At 28.2% G+C, this 21144-nt stretch overlaps 1 protein-coding gene across 8 annotated transcripts in view; it reads left to right on the forward strand.

The window, feature by feature from the left end:
• LOC108567417 (dual 3',5'-cyclic-AMP and -GMP phosphodiesterase 11) overlaps nucleotides 1-21144 on the forward strand; it is a 182912-nt gene that overhangs the window by 43872 nt on the left and 117896 nt on the right. Inside the window, exon 1 of one of the 8 annotated variants that reach the window (XM_017927856.1) lies at nucleotides 4459-4492. The exons of 6 other annotated variants lie outside the window; for them this stretch is intronic. In XM_017927856.1, the coding sequence (XP_017783345.1) occupies nucleotides 4474-4492 (19 nt within the window). In that variant the 5' untranslated portion in view covers nucleotides 4459-4473. Of the gene's footprint in view, nucleotides 1-4458; nucleotides 4493-9972; nucleotides 10146-21144 lie in introns of those variants that run through there. One more of the 8 variants, XM_017927863.1, reaches the window with a different exon arrangement.

Here is a 21144-nt window from a genome sequence, read left to right on the forward strand (position 1 = left end):
GTTTTGAAAAAAAAATCTTGATGTACTTTTTTTTTCTCAATCAAATTTTTGATTAAATTGAAAACCAACGAAAAAACAACGAAAATTAATTTTTCAGATCCCGTTTTTTGCATTCAAAATGACATACTTTTTGTAAATTAACGTACATAATGTTTATATACATATTTTTTAAACGTTAAACTAACGTATATAATGTGTACATAGGATACATATGTGCGTTAGTTGAATTTTTAACTATTACACGTGTTTTTCACATGTCTGTCGTTTGGTTCATATAAACATATTCATTGTTCATACGAACGTACACTGCCACGGATACAAAGATTTCTTATATATAGCTTTCAACTATTTAAAATATTTCCATTTAATTTCAATTAGTCCTTAATTAATTTGTTATTTTCTTAAAAGGAGGTTCTGAAAAAAACCTTCATGTATTTTTTTTCTCAATCAAATTTTTGTTTAAATTGGCAGAGAAAAACAACGAACATATTTTTTTCAGATCCCGCTCTTCGCATACAAAATAAAAGATTTTTTTTAAGTTAACCTACATAACGTATATATACATATTTTTAAACATTAAACTAACGTATATAATATGTAGATAGGATACATATGTTCGTTAGTTGAATTTTTAAGTATTACAATTGTTTTTCACATGTCTGTCGTTTGGTTTATATAAACATATTCGATGTTCATACAAACGTACACTTTGCCACGGATACAAAGATTTCTTATATTCAGCTTTCAACTATTTGAAATATTTCCATTTAATTTCAATTAGCCCTTAATTAATTTGTTATTTTCTTAAAGCGAGGTTTTGAAAAAAAAAACAACGAACGTGAATTTTTCTCATCCCGTTCTTTGCATACAAAATAAACGACTTTTTCAGTTAACGTGCATAACTTATATAAATATGACTATACGCTAAGCGAACGTACATAATATGTATACATAAAGAATATGTACGTTAATTGAAGTTTCATGTATTTTCAATTATTTTGTACACGTCTAACTTTTGGTCAAATCTTTGTATACAATGTAAATGAGAATGTAGTAATATTTTGAGTGAACGTACATAATGAATATACATATTGCTAAATGCTAAGCCAACTTACATAATATGCATACACAAAGCGTATGTACGTTAATTATTTTTTCTTGTATTTACAATTGTTTGATCGTTTGGTTCGCATGAACGTACTCAAATCCTGGTCAAGCCAGGCCCCTTGTGAGCCCTCTTGATGCTTGCAGCAATAGGGCCATCGTTCATCACAATGTCAGTGTTAAGGATAACATCAGATTTCGCAGTCAAAGGAAATAGTGGAATCACAGCATCAATATACTACTGAAGCCAACCAACAAATTACGGAAGAATATAATGGTAACTATCCACCGGGAAAGATTACCTACCTAATGTCAACCGCGATCTTAAATTTACTCAATGTTCACATTGATGAACAGATTGTAAATAAAATTACACGACATAAAAAATTGGATGAAATATTTTCATTTTGTTTCAGTGAAGACTCTTTTATCTATAATACGAGATTCTGAACAGAAAACTTAACTGAGCCAATAAAATTTCAATACATCTTTACATGAAATTTCAGTCAGATCTTAATGTTATTTATTATTTTTCGTTTAAATCGAATTGTTGATTAAAAAAATACCAGAAAATACAATGAAAACAACAAATCGGTATTTCTATATTGGTTTTAAATAATTAATGGAATGATCGTGCATTGCGGTTAAAATATTGATCGTGTTTATTTATGGTTTGCAAAGTGTAAATATTTATCAAATATACATCGTATCCCTTTTATGAACTCATCACCGCATATTTCCAATTACTGTCATGCAGTCGTCCGCTGGAAAATATATAATGAAACCGGACTTACGTGAAGCACGAACCCAGGCCAGACCAGACACACGGAAAATAATTGTATTTGCGTTTATTGGAAATGGCGTTCTATTTCTTGATAAACACTGGCAAACAAATCACTCCGAAAGGATGATTTAGTTACTTGCATCGTTGACATCCGAACAATACTTGATAAAGAAAAAAAAAATCTTTATTTACCGTTGGAATGAATCATGTAATTCCATATACAAATATTTACCAAACATTTTCACAATTTAATTTAAATGTAAACTTTACTTTATTCGCATAAAACTCACCTTTTTGAGTGAACCTCTCTCTCCTGACTTCTTGGAGTTCCATTTTTATTTACTTAGGATTACCTTTGGGATTTCAGCTAAAAGCATTTCGTTTACACTTTTATCAGCTAGTTATTTTGTTGGAAAATTTACAGTAATAATTTATTTTAGAGAAATATATTATTTTTTTCAATTACTCAATGAAATGAACAGAAATTAATTAAAATTTATTAAATTCATGTTTGATTTTGTCATCAATAAAAAGTAATAATAAAATCTAACTAATAAATTATTAAATAAAACAAAATCAGATGCTTGCTTCAATTTAATAAGCATAATTGTTTACGTAACTTAAGTGTCTTTAGTATTGAAGTGACTTAAATACTAAATATGATAAATAATTGTAGGTTTTTAACAAAATAATTCGTAATGAATAACAATTAAAATGTATTTTTTCTCGATTGTTTTTTTTTTTTAATTATATAATAAACTACTTTATTTAACTGAAGTTACTTAAGTACTAAATACACTAAACAATTATTTTGTCATCAATAAAAAAAAATAAAACTTATGAAATGAAACATAAACAGTTGTTTTCTTCAATTATATAAGAATAATTACTTACATAACTTAAGTGTCTTTAGTACTGAAATGACTAAAAATGATAAATAATTGTAGGCTTATAACAAAATAATTCGTTATTAATTACAATTAAAATGCATTTTTTCTCGATTGTTTTTATTAAATTATATAATAAACTGCTTTATCCAACTAAGGTGACTTAAGTATTAAATAATTAAGTAGGTTTATGATAAATCTCTAAAAAAAAAAAGAATTTGGATTTAATTACAATTAAAATACATTTTTCTCCATTTGCTTTCGACATGTTGTTTATAAAATGTGAATACAGTGGAACCTCGCTTAACGAGCAAAGTGCGTTAAAAAATTTCCGTATAGTGAAACAATTTTCCCATATAAACTAATGTAATATACGATAATGTGTTCCATTTTGCGAGTCATTTTTCTTACAATTTATTTTGCTCGTTATTTGAGGTTCCACTGTATAGTCTGTTTTTCAGTGAACGTACATAATGTATATACAAATTGTTTAACGCGAAGTCAACTTACATAACATTTTACATATAGAAAGCGGTTGTACGTTAATTTAATGCTCATGTATTTACAATTGTCTTCTAAATTTCTGTTGGTTGTTTCAATTTTATAACAATTATTAGTTACGTAATTTAATACTCTTTAGGACTAAAGTGACTTAAGTATTAAATATGATAAATAATGAAGTAGGTTTATAACAAACAATAATTCGGAATTAATAACAATTAAAATGCATTTTTCTCGATTAGTTTAATTAAATTATAGAATAAACTGCTTTATTTATATGAAAAAAAGTATATGTAACATGTAACAATTTTTTATCTCAAAATATCACTTTTTATAATCCCACAAACGGAAATAAAATTTATCAATTCCAGTAATATTTGAATTCAATGGAAATATCTGCTCATTAGCAAAGTATTCAATGAATTGAAGTAGAACGTACGCATTATTATCGTTTTCTACACAAAAAAAAGTCGCTTTCGATAAGTTGTTTGTAAACTGGACGTATGCGAATGAATGATTGACGTGCGATCGCTTTCCAAAATAAAATATTTAATTACGAGGCAAAAAAAAAACAAGACGGTCTAATGAAGTTATCTTGCTCGTTCATTATCTCAGAATGCAATATTTAATCTCTTCAAACAAAATTTGATGGATTATCCGAACAAACAAAAAAAAATAAAGAAAGAAGGAAGTACACGCCGCGCAGCGAGAAGATCCTTGCTTTCGTTTTTCTGATAAATATTGTTCGCCTTATTATTATTATATTGTATTATCTTGAGACGCAATCTTATCGAAAACACTATCTCTATTTTTGTAACCAGTTCGTGTCGGAATCGAAACCATCATCATAGTTTTGCTTTCCTATTGTTGTAGTCGTTGTTCGGTCGGCGCGAAAACTTCGGTTATTTATTTTTCTGTTGTTTCGACCTGAAAAGGGAAATATGGTTATCATCAATAATTAATAACCGACAAAAAGTGTTATCGGCCTCAACCACGCGTGGAAAACGGCCGTCGGTCGTGTCGTGTCCTCCCCGACAAATAAACAATAGGCCCCACCACCATCAACAAACACAATTCCGAAATCTAATTTAAATAACAACCGGATCGCAGCTCCTGCTACTCAATTCGGTTTTGTCCTCTGCGTTTACAGAGGTTTTCCTTCCTATCAGTGAAACGAGGTTTTCCACGCTTTGAAGAATGGACATGATAACCGAAGGTAAAGATATATACTACACCAGATCCTCTCTCTCTCAAACTCGTCGTCTTGGAAACGGAATCTCGCGTATCGAACCTTATTTCCAATACTTGAAGCTCTCTTAACAGTGAAAAGAAACTTCTGATTTTCTCTTCCTTCTCCGATCATTTTGCATTCTACCTCGTGCAGAACGGAGACGTGACGATGATACTCCTGCATCCATTGTCTACATCCATCAATATCACTTCCTGCATTTCGTTTCCGACTTGCCAAACCATTGTTCGCATTCCTCCTTTGTTCCAAGTCGTCCTCCTTCGGGGATCGAAAATGTTATTCGAATTTTATCTTCATATGGATTGAGCGAAAGGAAACGCGTGGGCGCGATTCGATCATTAACGAGGACAAAAATATTATTACACGTTTTGACAACCCAATCTAATTTTTCACTTTTTTTTTTGTTTCAGGTAAGTTTCCAACTCCTTTAAAAAAACATCCATTTACCGAAGCCAGGCGGTTGCAGTAAGTGATTGGATTTATTTATTAAGATAATAGCAGGTAATCTGTATATATTTCACTAACGTCGTAATCAATTTGCGCAAGTTATTTGCATGCAAACGACTCGGATTTGAATAAAAGCCGTTCCCGCGCTTTTTACATTAAAAGAAAACGAACGTAACACAACAAAGAAACGAAAATAAAGTGAAACTATCAATCATCCATTTAGAAACCTGTTATGGTGTTTTGAACCAGTTGTTGATTAGTTGGTGATTTACGGTTTTAATTAATAAACGGTGCGCGTAATTCGTGTTTTGCAAATTGCCGATGGATTAGAATAGATTTATGCGTTACGGGCATATGGAAAACGCGAGTATCATCGATCTCGTCCACCTTACCCTATATATTCGTTCGTTTTCCACTCATTATGCAAATGCCAAACACGATTTCGCAATGCGCGTTATGCAACGGCGTTCGGTGAAAATGCGCGATCGCTTATCTATTATATAAATTACATCGTGTTTTTAAGCTCAATTTATACTCGGATGGGTGTTTTATGTGTAGAGATGCCATCAGTACAAGTTTGGAATTATTCATTAATCAAGTTTGGTCTTAATGAAAAGATTCAATAAAGTGTAAATGAAAGTTCGAATTTTTAACAAAATGAATTGATGAAGTTAAGTTAACTTTAGTTCTATTTTCAACGATTTTGAAAGATGAATTATTGGGTAATTTATTAACAAAATATAGTATTTAGTGATGACATCAGTGATATTTAATAACTTCATTATAAAAGTAAAGATTAATTAATAAAAAAAATATTTAAAGAAATGATGTAATGTTAGTGTGAATTAATTAAATTAAAAAAAAAATATATGAATGTTGATAGAATTATGATAAAAATCAATTATTCAAGAAATCGTCATTATTTAACTTCAACGATTTATATATAAAAAAATATAATAATTTATTGATTATAGATTGATATGAATAAAATGATTTAAAATATGGATGTAATATAGACTTCATTAAGAATATTAATTAAAAAATAATACATAATGTATTAAATATGGAGAAATAAATTGTTGCGTAAACTAACCTTAACATTGATTTAAATGTCAATTAAAGGAAATATTAACGCGTAGAGAGAATTAATTCAGAGAGATTGAAAATTTAGTAATAATCTTATTAAATATATTAATTTTTTTTAATTAATATAGATTTGTTTAAATATTCATTTCAAATTGGACAATTGGTACTTAATATTATTTGCATTACAACTACAAAACTTTGTTGTCTTTATATTGACGTAATAGCAGAACGTCAATATAAATCATAAATCTATATTAAAGTTAGGTTTCACATTACATTAAAGCCTTTTCGAAGGAGCGGCGAATATATCCGCCATATCCTTTACACATGAGACTTCGCTTATATATGCACTTAGTAATCACCTTAGTAATTAAAACAAATAAAATAAAAGAAACTATTAGTAAACTTCTTCAAAATTATAATAAAATGAATTATTTGAACATAAAAAAATTAAAATTAAGTAAGTTCTGTATTCATATTTTTACTGTGAAATTTAATCAACGTCAATTATTTACGTAGAAAATAAACAGTATTGTTATTATACCTTCTTAGATTTATTGGTTAAATAACTTTTAATGTTTATAAATTGTAATAACTTAAACATAGACAGTTGAATTTATATTAAAAAAAAAAAATTACATCTAATATTTTTTACATAAATTAGTTTTATTTATTTAAAAAGAAAAACAAAATAATCGTTATCAACCCAACGTATTTCAGTTTTTTTTTTGTTCAAAAAACGCTTTTTTCCTAATCGCAAAAAAAATTGATCGGTTACGTAACGCGTGGTGCTCTCTGTTGGCGTCTAGTAAAATCGCCGCCGCTTCTTTGGAAAAGGGAAAGCGTTTCATTCCTACAATTTATTATACAAAATTATAACGAAACTTTCTTTTCTCTTTATAAAAACAAAATTACAATATAAAACTTAAATTTGAAAGTAAACTTTACTTTCGTTAATTTAATATAACATAAAATTTATTTAGTTTAAAATGTTTATATATTATTAAAAAAAATATATATTTTATGAATAAAAACATTGATCAGTTGAATTGTTCAATACTATAGATTAAAAAAATTCCTGACTTTTTGATTGCTCATATCATTTACTCATTCGATAAGTTATAAAATTTCTTACTGATTCATTTTCATTGTTTATTTGTTTTTTTTTTCAATACTCGGAAGGCAACGTGCGAATCGTAACACGTATACTCAACATTTCGCAATTCGTGTTTTCAATAATCACGTTTCCAACGAATTCACTTCTCTCGCTCAGTAATTTTCGTTTGATCAAATATTATGCAGGTATGTTAATTGCGTAAATTCCCCGAACATGATAAAATTAAGTTATTAGCTTAGTAATGACATGCAATTACCTGTGGAGCGAATAACGTTTTTCAGTGTAAACCAGTTTGTCCGACACTGAATATTAAGTCATTACCTTTCGTGTATTTATTGATTATCTTCTACATGTTAAGATTAACTAAGATTCGTGTATTTCATGTAATTCGTTATGTTATAATTAACATTGCTATAGAGCGAAGAAATATGTTCTCTTACCTTGAATTCATGAAAGTTTACAGACTGCTTCAAGAAAAATAAATAAACGTACATTTTATTATTCCGCGAGATTCGATAGCTAGGACGAAACTTTCCGATGTAAATGTTTGAATTCATGAAATAAAGTTTTATTAGTATTGGAAGAAAAGTTTTCCGTCTGCGAGAGATGTTCAATATTAATGTAAACCGTGTTTTAATCAATAAGTATTTACTTACTGTGAGTGTTTAATCTTTAAAATAAATTATTAATGTTTACGTAATATTGAATTTTAATATATTTCAACTTGTACATTAGTAAATGCAAGCATAAGAAATCTTGATTATAATGAGATTAATTTTGCTTAAAATATGACAATCCTAGCGAATTATAAGGGATTACATCGTTGGATTTATACGGGTTGGTGAATATTTCAGAAAATCGCGAATTATTAATGTTAATTCTGCTTTAATCCTGCTTTCTCGGCCCGGCGCATCCACTTTAATTTAAAAATAGGGAAAGCATCAAGTATAATTTCAATCAGTTTCTGAGAAAGCTCCATTAATTTCTAATTAAACGCGCGTTGTTTAAATTTTTTAATTAAAACTATTGATCAGATGAAATGTCTCGCGAAATACGGTCTTTTGTGTATAGACAGTGAGAAAGATAGAGGGAACAGCTTTTGTTTGACGCATATACCGACCTGAATTGGAGTTCCACGCTTGATTGGAAATACCGGCGAGATATCAATTTCGGTGTGATTAGAATTCCGAGCTCTTTATTCAAACTATGTGCCTTTGTTAGACGTCGAATATGCTGTATCCTTGTGTCTATTTTTTTTAGATTTTAACACGTGATTAGATGGAATGTCTGTGGTAGAAGTAATTGCTGTTTGCGTAACGACCATCGATCCTAGAAGTACGTCACTACGCAATGGATCATTCCTCCATCCCGTAATTCATTTACATCGGTCGAGAAGTCTTGTTTCACGTTTTCGTTTCAGTTCTATTTTTAGTTGAGACAATTAAGGTGTATTATCTTCGTGAATATTCATGTGAGATGTGTCCACATTATTCGTGACTTTAATTTTTTGTCAGGTGTACAGTTTTAAATCTATGACTGCGAAATTGAAACTGAAACATGTAATTTTTTTGATTGGTAGACTTGTATTTTGGTTTAGTGAATACTGAAGTACTTGAATCTTTATAAAAAAACAAGTTCCATTTATTTGTCAGGTGTACCAATTACTGTTGACAATTGTGACTGCAAAATTCAACTAACTGATGCAATTGTTTCATGTATTTTTTAGTTGGTACACCTGTTTTTTTGTCTCACATGGTGCAGAGTATAACTGTAGCTTTATGAACTGTATGACTTAAGGATTTTATGATTAATATATGATTTGCATGAAAAACTCTTAAGTAAATTGGTACACCTGAATTTTGTCTTTTAATAAGGTTATTATTTTAACGAATATTGAAGTGAGGATTAAGAAAAATAAAGATGTTTCATTTATTTGTCAGGTGTACCAATCACTTTGATAATTGTTACTGCAAAATTCAACTATCTGATGCAATTGTTTCATGTATTTTGTAGTTGGTACACCTGTTATTTTTTGTCTCATATGCTTCAGAGTATAGCTATAGCTTTATGAACTGTATGACTTAAGGATTTTAAGATTAATATATGATTTGCATGAAAAACTCTTAATTAAATTGGTACACCTGTTTTTGTCTTATATGGTGTATAGCTTTATGAACTGTATATAACTCTAAAGGACGACTTAAGGATTTTATGATTTATAGATGATTTGGATGAAAAATGCTTAAGTAATGTAGTTATTAATGGATTAATCGATAAATTTGGTTGAGGACGCCACTGATTTAGTTTCGAATCCGAGGCGTTAAAGTCTCCTGCAGGGTACGTAACATAGCTCGTCTACTGTCGTCTAGATGTCGCCAAAGTTCTCTTCCGTGGTAATAAAAAGGTGCACCTACAATTTCATTAATATTTTATAACACGGAACGTTTCGACAAGGATTTCTTCGGCAAATAAATAATTCAAAACAATTATCTGCTAACCCAAATAACGTCCAGAAAGCAAAACAAAACAATGTTGAAGGATCGGAATCGTGACATGCGCCGTCTTCGATAATAGTACTATGAGCGAAAGCAGGAATTCGATGAATGGGCATGACTACGTCGTTTTTTTTTCAACGTATCTTCGTCTGTTATTTCGGCCCCCGCCAATGACCGACCCATCAAGGTGTACCATTGGAAATTTTCCGATTTCGGAAACCGAACAACCATCTTCGTCGCTGGTATTATTAAATACCACCGGACTTTGACCCACGTGCATCGAGTGTCCTGTTTTTTTTATATATTTTGAGAAGGATACGATTGGAAGGAAAACAGATGCGTAAACACAGCAAGTCGGAAAAAATGTGCGCGTTACGACGACGTCCGTCGTTTTGAGGTTATGTCCAGGTGTCGGAACCTTCTGGCAGCGAAAATAAATAACGAAAACTTCATGCTTGACACTCGAAAAAACTCCGTGCGTATTAAGCGTTATATAATTAGTTTGTAGTTAGCTTCGTATACCAGTTCCCATTTCGATCATATTATGCTAATAACAATAACATCCACGAAGCTCTCTCGTGCACCATTGGTATAGCAGTGATTTCCCCATGTTTACCTAATCCTAATCTAATCAGTTCGAATGTGTGCATTAAGTATGTGGGATGGGCCCCGATCATCATCATCATCATCTGCGACAGATGCAACTATTTGTAATTCCCGGAGCCAGTGGCGTACTCGAATTGATAAAATTCATCTCATTGATGGATTGCCGCCACCTGTTCAAAAAATTAATGTTTGCCGGAAACGGAAACGTTCGCTTACAGATGCGCGCATCGATTGCATCAGGTGGCAGTGATTTAAACGCTCTCTAAATGCAGTAAAATCGGATCTGATTCCGACTGCTGAAAATGTTAATTTCAATTTGATTTTCATCTGATTTCAATATAATTTTCATTTAATTTCAATTGCATTTTCGATGTTGTCCTTTTTTTTCCCTGAAAAATTTCAGGAATCAAATATGAACTTAAACATAAACAAGAAATTACAAAATTTCTCATTATAAAAACAGCGGATAAATGAGATTAATTGTTAATCTATCAAAAAATTTCGAAATGCTGTAAAATCGTATAAGATTCCGACTACTGAAAATGTTATTTTGTATTTGATTTTCATATAATTAAAATATAATTTTCATTTAATTTCAATTGCATTTTTTATGTTGTCCAACTTTTTTCCCCCTGAAAAGTTTCAGGAAAATTTTGAACTTTTTTTCCTCTCGACCCGATGCGTACTTCCGGCTTCCGAAAGTGGTGGAAAAAGAATATTTCATTTTGCAACAGGAAATGACAACATCTTCAACTTAAACTTAATCAAGAAAATACAAAATTTGCCATTAAAAAACAGCGGATAAATGAGATTAATTGAATTAAAAATACCTTTATTAATCCATCAAAGCAGTAAATTTCGAAGCAGTAAAATTGTATCAGATTCAGACTACTGAAAATGTTAATTTAAATTTAATTTTCATTTAATTTCAATAGAATTTTCAGCTAATTTCAATTGCATTTTCGAAGATTGTCCAACTTTTTTTTCGCTGAAGAGTTTCAGGAATCGAATATAAAAATTATGAACTTTTCTTTTTTTTTGCCCCGACTGGATGCGTACTTCCGACTTCCGAAAGGGGTGGAAGGAAGAATGAGAGTAAAAAATGGGACGAAATGAGGGTAAATGGGGCCTATTCAAAACTTTCGGTGAGGCCCGAGGGAAGCAAATTGAATGTACGAAAAAGCAAAGGAAACAAATTCAAGAGGATTATTTAAAGCACTTTAAGTCTTTCTCTGAAGTTTTTGAATGTTCTGGAGTTGGCTTTGCAATTTGATTGGGCTTGGATAACAGTTGCTTTAATTACGATTTAGGAAATTGCACTCAAATATTTCGTTTTGCAATAGGAAATGACAACGTCTCAAACTTAAACGTAATCAAGAAAAGAAAAAAAAATACTCATAAAGAGCGGAGAAATGAGATTAATTGGATTGGTGGAAATACGTTTGGATTAACACATCAATAATTTATTAAAACAAATCTCTAAAGTCTTTTCAAAAGTTCTGAAGTTGGCTTTGCAATTTGACTGGACTTAGATAACATTTGTTTTAATTATGATTTAGGAAATTGCGTCAAAATTATTTCCGTTTCGATATTTAATTTAAACACCAAAAATTCATTACAGAAATACCTCGCACAGTCCGTTCCGCGAATGTCCCGCACTGTATGAAACCGGACAAATCAAAGACTTTAAAACTGCACAAAAAGAAGCTTGACTTATAAAGATGAAATCGATTGTTTATGTATAAAAATATAATTGTTTTGAAATTTCCGGACTATAGTGAATCCGGATTGATTGAAGCCGTTGCAATTTGATGGGACTTTGTTAACATTTGTTTTAGTTATAATTTAAGAAATTGCGACAAAATTATTTCCATTTCGATGTTTACTTTAGACACGAAAAAACTCATTACAGAAATACCTCGCACAGTCCGTTTCGCGAATGTCCCGCACTGTATGAAACCGGACAAATCAAAGACTTTAAAAATGCACAAAAAGAGACTTGACTGTATAAAGATAAAATTCATTTTTTATTTATAAAAATATAAATGTTTTGAAATTTGTAGGCTATAGTAAATCCGGACTGATTGAAGCCGTACTCTGCGAGGTATTGCTGTAAATGTGATAAATTGGAGTAGAAATATATAAAACCGGACTTATAAAGGACTTTAAAACCCCATAAAAATAATCAGCACACAAAAGAGACTTGACTCAACAAAGAAAAGAAAAAAGATTGTTTATATATAATGTAATGGTTTTGAAATTTTCAAACCGAAGCCGTACTATGTGAGGTATTGTAATAACGGTTGAATAAGATAAATTGCATTACAAAAATATAAATGTTGTCTATCAATCAACGATTTTATGAAAACCGTGTAACATCTGCACTTCAAGTTGGACATTTCTCGAGTCGATCTGTAACATTTTATGCCATTCCTTCGTCCATCCAACATCGTAGATGATGAATTATCTACAAAGTTCAAGCATTTCGCATAAATATGGCATGAAAATGGTAGATCCATGCAATAAGTCTGCTTTGTCCATCAAATATTCATGAGAAACCCTATCAGGCACCTTCATCAGATCAATAACAGTATGCTCAGAATATAAAGCAAAAGTGATCGTATACAGAATATTACATTTGACAAATATTTAAACGCAGTTCTCATTAAATTTGAAACATTACGCAACATCGTTTTTAGTACTTACATCATCAATTAATGGAATAAGAAATATACGATAATAACAAACATATGAACATCTTTAATTAATAATATAGATTTTTTCATGAAATTTAAATTATAAACTATTTTAATTGCAGAAATAATTTCATGTCAAGAAGTATTGAACAAGTTTTTCAATTAGACTAATTAATAATAAAAAATGAACAAATTTGAATTTATTATTTCATTACATGTACATATTTAATTAATTTTAGGTGAAATTGTAACTTTAACTCATGAAAAATAACTTAATTATAATTTTATTAATTAATTAAGAAATATTCTTTAATAAAATTGTTTTGAACCGTTTATTGTACTGTAAATAATCTGAAAAATTTTAATTTATATTAAAAAAATATCAATTATTAAAATAAGAAATATTTCTATACTGAAAATACCAACAAATCTCTCTTATTGGAATTCATAATATGGACATCTTTAATTAAAAAATATTGTTATATTGTCTTTTTTTTTACGTGAAATTTAAATTGTAAAGTTAATTACGTTCTCTGAAGAAGCAATCTGATATAAAAAAAAGTGATTACGTATTCATTCTACATTTTAATTTGTAACCGAAGGAAATTCATGTATAAAAACCACGAAAAATACACAACGGCAATTTCGGTCGATGAGAGTATGCAGAGAGGAAAAAAACGTAGTAAACCCTCCTCATAAATATTCATTTTGTTAATATGAATTAAAGAAAAAAAATATTAATAATAATAAAAAGAAAAAATATAATATATTTTTCATCGTAAAAGCAGAAATATTTGATTATGCTCGAATAAGTTAAATTAATGTTTGTTATAATTAAGGTTTTATTTAATATATTTTTTTTGATTATTTATTTTATATTCTAATGTTTTCATTTTATAAAATTACGAATAAGTACTATTCCAAATGGTTGTTCGTAAGTCGCGGGAATTTCAAAAATTTCAATATAAATTTATCTTACCACACTTTATTATGGTTTTACTTTTATATATGTTAAATTCCGTATTACTAACAGCATAAATTTGAAAACTGGATCAAAATAAACAAAATACTTACTTACAAATACTTTTCAAAATAAACAAATCTTCCAAAAATATTAGATTTTATTAAAGAAATTATCAATTTTTATTTGGACACTTAAGTTTTTTATCACTATATATTTCCTTGTAACAAGTTAGAGCTTTTAGAATTTTGTTCGTAAGTCCGGGAGTTCGTAAGTCGGGAGATACCTGTATATTATAATTGTTGTGATTAATAACATTTACTTATTTAAGGTTGCTTCAAATATGTTATGATTATTCAATTAAGTTAATAAATTTTATAATTAAATATATACAATAAATTGACGATGTCTTTGCGAAAAATAAAATTTTCAAATTCTAATATTTCCAGTAAAGTTGAAAAACTTGCTGTTGCTTATGAATATTTAATGATATTTTTGTGTATACAAGATTAAAGTTGATCTTATAAGGGCAAAGAAAGAAGCGATCATTTAAGTATATAAAAAATAATTGTTTGTACTATTTTTTTAGATTTTATTTTGCAAATTTAATTAGTTACGAAATTGTCTAACCGGATTGCTGTATTTTACTTCTAGTCATAACATTCAAACTTTTTCCTTTCAATTCACAAAAAATAATAACGTAATTCTTACATTTTTTAATTAGCGAAATATTTGAATTTTTTTATTAATTTTTGGTTTATTAACAATAAATTTAATTATTTACATTGTTCTTTTTTTTAATATTTAGAGAAAATATTTATATATTTACTTTTTTTAAATTGACTGCTCCCATAAAATAAAAAGTTTATTATAATTAAAGTTTTATTAAATATATTTTTTTACCATTATTATATTTGTATTTCTGAAACTTTTATTTACACTTACAACGTTTTTCATTGTATTGAATATTTTGTAAATATTGTTTTTAATAATATACAAGTTTTTTAACATATATATAATAATTATTCAATACAATTAATTAATTTCATGTTTTAATGGAGAAAAATACATAAAAATTGACGATTGTAACAAAATAAAAAATTCAATTCTAAGTAATTATATAAGGTTAAAAAAAAACTTGATTTTTCTTAAGAATATTTAATGAAAGTTTTATGTATTCATTAATTATATTGTACATTCAGTAATTATTATTTCTTAAGTACAATTTTTGATATTATGATGAATTATTTAATTGCTTATGGTTAATTTACATTTAGCAATGTTTATATAAATTTTTCGTAATTAGTGAAATATTTGGATTTTTTCAAGTAATTTCTGATTTATTAAGAAACATGTATTTACACTATTTTTTCTTTCAACTGAAAATTTGAAGAAAATATTGGTATAATTCCAATTTGCATTTTCGCCAGTTTGTAGTCGAACGATAGTGATTTTGTGTTCGTGATCCCTGAGTATTATTATAATTATATTTTTCAATAAAAATTAATCCATTTTCGGTAGAATGAATGATGAAAAAAAGACTATAAAAAACAATAAAAAGTGTAAAAAATCCTGTCTTTTGGTTGAAAATTCATTAGATGAAGATTTAAAATATGCAAATGTAAGATGTTTTACAAAACCTTTTTAGATGATGACACCGAATTCCATGTTTTACATATTTCACCTAAAAGGGGATGGACAAAAATATACGGAAATATTCCTTACTTCGATTATATACAACGGTTTGACCAATAACAGAAGAAGATAATTCCAGCTTTTTAAACTTTTTATTAATTCACTCAATAAAAACCTATTAAAAATGTGTATTTTTACGATAAATTGTATAAAATTTTTGAAACCAATCATTAAAAGTAATCCGAGAATGGTTCGGATATTGGATAATAGTTTCGGTTTTTCGGTGTTCACCTCAAAAAGAAAAATCCGACCGGTTTCGCGTGCGCTGCAAATAAATTTGCTAATGGATTTTGCGGGAATCCAGCTCGATTTTGTTACACACAATGGTATCATCGAATGCAATTTATTAGAGTACGTGTATGTGCGTGCACTTGTTTCAAGTCGAAACACCCCTTGCATATATCAACATCAGCAGTATTTAATCTCTGACCTCGTTCCAATGATCACCACACTAATTCATCTCCCATGCAACACTGCAACTTTTAATCCATCCTCTCAAAATCCTTCCACCAATTTAGTTTAATTTAATTTATCAGTTACGTAACTAAATAATATTAAAATTCATCATTTATTTCAATGTAATTAATTAGTTTTTTTTCTATAATTATTTAATAAATCGCTAATTTGTAAAGTGACAACATTTTCTCAAGACAATTATGTCTTTTTTTTTAAACCAATATAATTTGTATTAATTACACTAATTTGTAATACGAAGATCAATTAATAATATTTTCTGTTAGAATTACACAAATTTCTTTATACATTTTTGGAATATTTAACACAGCTTTTCAATTGTTGTAATAGTAAATAATAACTAGTGAAACAAATTTCATTTTGGAAAGTTATCGAAATACGCTGAAGCGAATTCACAAGACAATTTAGAAAATTATTCATCGACAATTTTACATATGAAAAGGATTTTTAATCACAAATTAGAATTATATAAGGAAACATTATTTTTAAATACATTTTTGGAACATTAACTTTCAGATTGATTGGCAATTTTACAAATAAAATGGATTTATTTTTAACACCAGATTATAATTATACAACGAAACAATATTTTGTTATATATATTTTCTTGATTACAATATGAGACAAATTTCTTTATATATTTATACTTAATCGACCAAAAGTCTTAATTCGATGATTCTAAGATTAGAAATTGTCTTAATTCTCTAATAAAATACAAAGTTAATTAATTATGCTGAATGTTTACCTATAAAAAGTTCTTTTATCTATCGATTAGAGTTATATAATAAAACAAAATTTTTGTAATCTTAATTTAATATTATAGGGAACGAATTAGCAAAATAATTAATTACATATTGTGGGTACAACAAGTATTATGTAAATGGACGTTTTGCAATGAAATTTTCATCGTAATGAGCGTTTTTTTTCTTGTTGTGGAAAGTTTTAAATTTAAATATTTAGTACTTTTCTTTAATCATCGTATTATGTAATGAAACAAATTTCTTTACATCTTTTTTGTAATATTAATTAAATATTATTAATTGACAAAAAAATAATTAATTACATATTCTGTTTGCAACAAGTATTATGTAAATCAGTGGTTCCCAAACTTAATTGTCTTACAGCCCCTTTCCAGAAAAAATATTACTCAGCGCCCCTGGGAAATTATATTTTTTTAAAATTTTAATAGCAATTAAACAGAAAGATATATGTATTAAATGTAAATGTGGCAATGTAATGAAAATGCACTACAGCGTCCACTATGAGAATCACTGATGTAAATGGACAATTTGCAAAGGAATTTAAATAATTAATACTTTTCTTTAAACATCGATTAGTATTATGTAATGAAACGAATTTCTTTAAATCTCTTTATAATATTAATTAAATATTATTAATTGACAAAAAATAATTAATTAAACATTATGGACACTACAAGTATTACCTAAATGGATGTTTTGTAAGGGAAGTTTCGTTTTTTTTTGTTTTTTTCCTGGAAATTTTCTAATTTAAATATTTATTACGGTCCTGGTATTTCTTTTTGCGCCTTTGTCACATAACCGGAATTACTTGCAGTCCGAAACCCAACATACTAATTTGCATGCCATTTTTTGTGTGTGTTTGTGTCTCGTTGCTACATATCCATCAACTTAGTACGTAAAAATTCCGCGCACGTAATTTTGGGGAAGTTATTTGGCGGTGCGCCACATTTTCCACCAGACGAAAACATTTCATTTGTCTATTTGTATAGTGTCACGTTTCTTTCATACCCTTGAATATATTAAAAAAAAATTGTTGATAATTGCGAACACGTTTTCATCGTCTATTATATATATATATACATAATTTCTAATCTCAAAATGAAAAAAAGTGAAAAGCTTTACATAAAATTAAATTAAACTTTGAAGAAACAATTATATTTAAGTCAATATTACTATATTAATATTGATAATATATACTTAAGTCTATATAAAACAAAGATTTAAAACCAAATAAAAGTTTATATTTAATGGTGAAATCAAGAAAGTTTTCTTAATGGAAATGCAATATAAAATTTTGAGATTGAGACTAGAAAATCATTTTTTCAGTAAAATATCGAATGTAAACTTCTTTTTACATCTAAAAAATATATCGTAAGATGAATTTTGAATGTTTGAATTTTGTAATAGAAACAGCTAAAAACAATTTCATATATAAAATTTTAAACTCTAGAATTGAATTACAAAATGAGATAAATTTCTTTATATATTTATACTTAATATCTGAAGAATCTTTGATTCTTGAATTTTTGAATGTTTGAATGTTTGAATTTAAATAAATCTGATTCAAACATTAGAAATGAGTTTATGCTTTGATTTAATTACAATTAATTATTGTCGAGATAAAAAATATCATATATTTTATTACAGATTTCATTACAGATTTCATTACATTTGAATATTTTATTATTAAATTCATTTTTATTAAGGTATTAAAAATTTTAAATAATCTAAATTAATTTCAAATAATTCATGAAAAGTTATTACATATGGAGAATTGCTATAATTTTAGATAATTTAGAAAATATTTCTGATATAAAATATTGAATTATGAATTAATATGCTTTATATTTTTGGATTAATATCAATTTATATTGCGTCATTATTGAAAAACAAAGAGTAATTTAGCTTTCTCAAGTGTTTATATTTTCGGTGACAATCGCAAGCTCGACAATTTAAATACCGCCAATAAAATTTTCGACGTTCGAAATCCCGACGTTTGAAATGCCGACTGTATCGAAATCCCGAAGTTGAAAATTCCGACTGTATCGAAATCCCGACAACCATAATCCCGACTATATCAAAACCCCGACTATATTAAAATCCCGACAACCATATAGTCGGATTTTTGATACAGTTGGGATTATGATATAGTCGGGATTATGTTTGTCGGAATTATGGTTGTCGAGATTCTGATACAGTCGGGATTATGGTTGTCGACATTTTGATATAGTCGGGATTTCAATACAGTTGGGATTTCGAACGTCGGGATTTCAATTTACATTGCTATATAGGGGGCTTGCTATATAGACTCTTTTACATAGTAATCAATTTTTATGTATACTTTTCAATAGAAAACGACACTGAAAAATATACATTTTCTTGCAAAGCACAATTGAAAACTTAAGCTATCTCATTTATATTTTATTAGAGATTTTATTACATTCGAACCTTTTATTATTAAATCAATTTTTATCAAGATATTCAAAATTAAAAAAAAAATAGAATATAAAAATTATCGACTTATAAATTTATTTCTTAAATAAATTATATTATTATTTCTTTTCAATTAATTCACGAAGTAGTAATGTTGGAGAGTTGCTACAATTTTATATAATTTAGATAAAAAAATCTGGTAAAATATTGCATTGGTAAAATATATATATAAAATAGAAATTTTGAGGTTTATGGATTATCAATTTTTATTGTGCCATTATAGAAAAGCGAAAAGTACTTTGGATTTCTCATGTGGTTTTTACATGGCAATCAATTTTTATCTATCGGTTAGTATTGAAAAGTATTCATTTTCTTGCAAAGCACAATTGAAAACTTAAGTTATCTCATGTAGATTTCTTACATATTTCAGCAATAGCAAACAGCTTAGTTAAAAAAAAGAACAAACAGTTGCGTATCTACCTAAAGTCTTTGAACTGGCTGGTACATATTTGCAAATCATTAAATCCGAGCTGCGCATGAAAATGCCTAGTTTTTATGGTCGACGAGCATAAAGCCATGATCATTATTGCTTTTAACGGTGCAGAGGGGTGGTGGAGGAGGAGGTGGGACGAAGGGCTGCATCTGCGGAGTTAATTTGTCGCAAATGCGGTGCAAACACACTTAAACAGCATACACTCAACAGAGATATACACGCCGTTCTCCGACGTTATCTAATATTTATATAGTCGCATTTAACCATACAGATTACAATTATAATCCACGAGTGTTTATCAAATATTTACGAGAGCCAGTGTATCTGACGACCGGAGTCACCGAGATAATGTTAAAAAATTTAATACAATCAACACCCACGTATAATAATAACAATAATAATAATATACACGGCATGTCCATCGAAAACTCTCGCACATCGATTCACCCTTTCATAAAGTCATAAACTAGTTGTTGCGTAACGAACATTAAAAAAATAGAATCATAAAAAAAAAATCATTTGTGTCAAGTTCAAATATATTCGTATAGGTTTCGCATTAAAACAAAAGCTATGGATCAGCGTGGAAACATGTAAGTAATAAAAGCGAAGTGATTAATTCGCATGCAACTATATAATTTTTTGTTGTTGTTGTTATTTCAATTTTTGACGGTCCAGTTTTTATTTCGCTTTTACTATTCTGCTCAGTTTCAAGAAAACTATAAAACGTGTTTTTGTTTTCTTTTGTTTGAGGAGAACTGAAGGAATATCTGTATATTTATGTGTTGTATATCCTGAAATAATACGAATTGTATCGGGTATAAAAATGCCCGTAAAGATTTTGAATTTCCGTTGTAAAAGGAGAAAAATACATGGAATAGTTGTACTGAAAATGGTTGTAAAATGTACGAGTCTTCGTGCAGATCAATGAATAAATTATCGACGCTCTGATTCGGGATTGCAATGTCTTTTAAGTTAATAATATAGATTAGAGCATTTCCTGAAAAGATTATTGAAGATTTGTATGACTTAAATGAGATAAAGAGTTTTCATTCGCAAGTAACTTGTCAAGTATTGCGTTTACTATACAAATTTAGTAACCATGATAATCATAATACATATTAATACAAGTAGTTGTATTTTGTTGTGCTTAGTTTACGTTTGGTTTACATAATTTTCATAATTTTTGTTATATTTTTCAATTACTAAATTAGGTCGTATCATCAAGTTGTAGCAAATTAAAGTTTATTGGCATAAAAATGCCAGTAAATGTTTTGAATTTCCGCTGAAAAATGAGAAAAACACGCGAAATGGTTGTACTGAAAATGGTTGTAAAATGTAGAAGTTTTAGTGCAGAT

This window comes from Nicrophorus vespilloides, unplaced genomic scaffold, assembly GCF_001412225.1.
Source record: "Nicrophorus vespilloides isolate i.1.1-1 unplaced genomic scaffold, Nicve_v1.0, whole genome shotgun sequence".
Taxonomy (NCBI): domain Eukaryota; kingdom Metazoa; phylum Arthropoda; class Insecta; order Coleoptera; family Silphidae; genus Nicrophorus; species Nicrophorus vespilloides.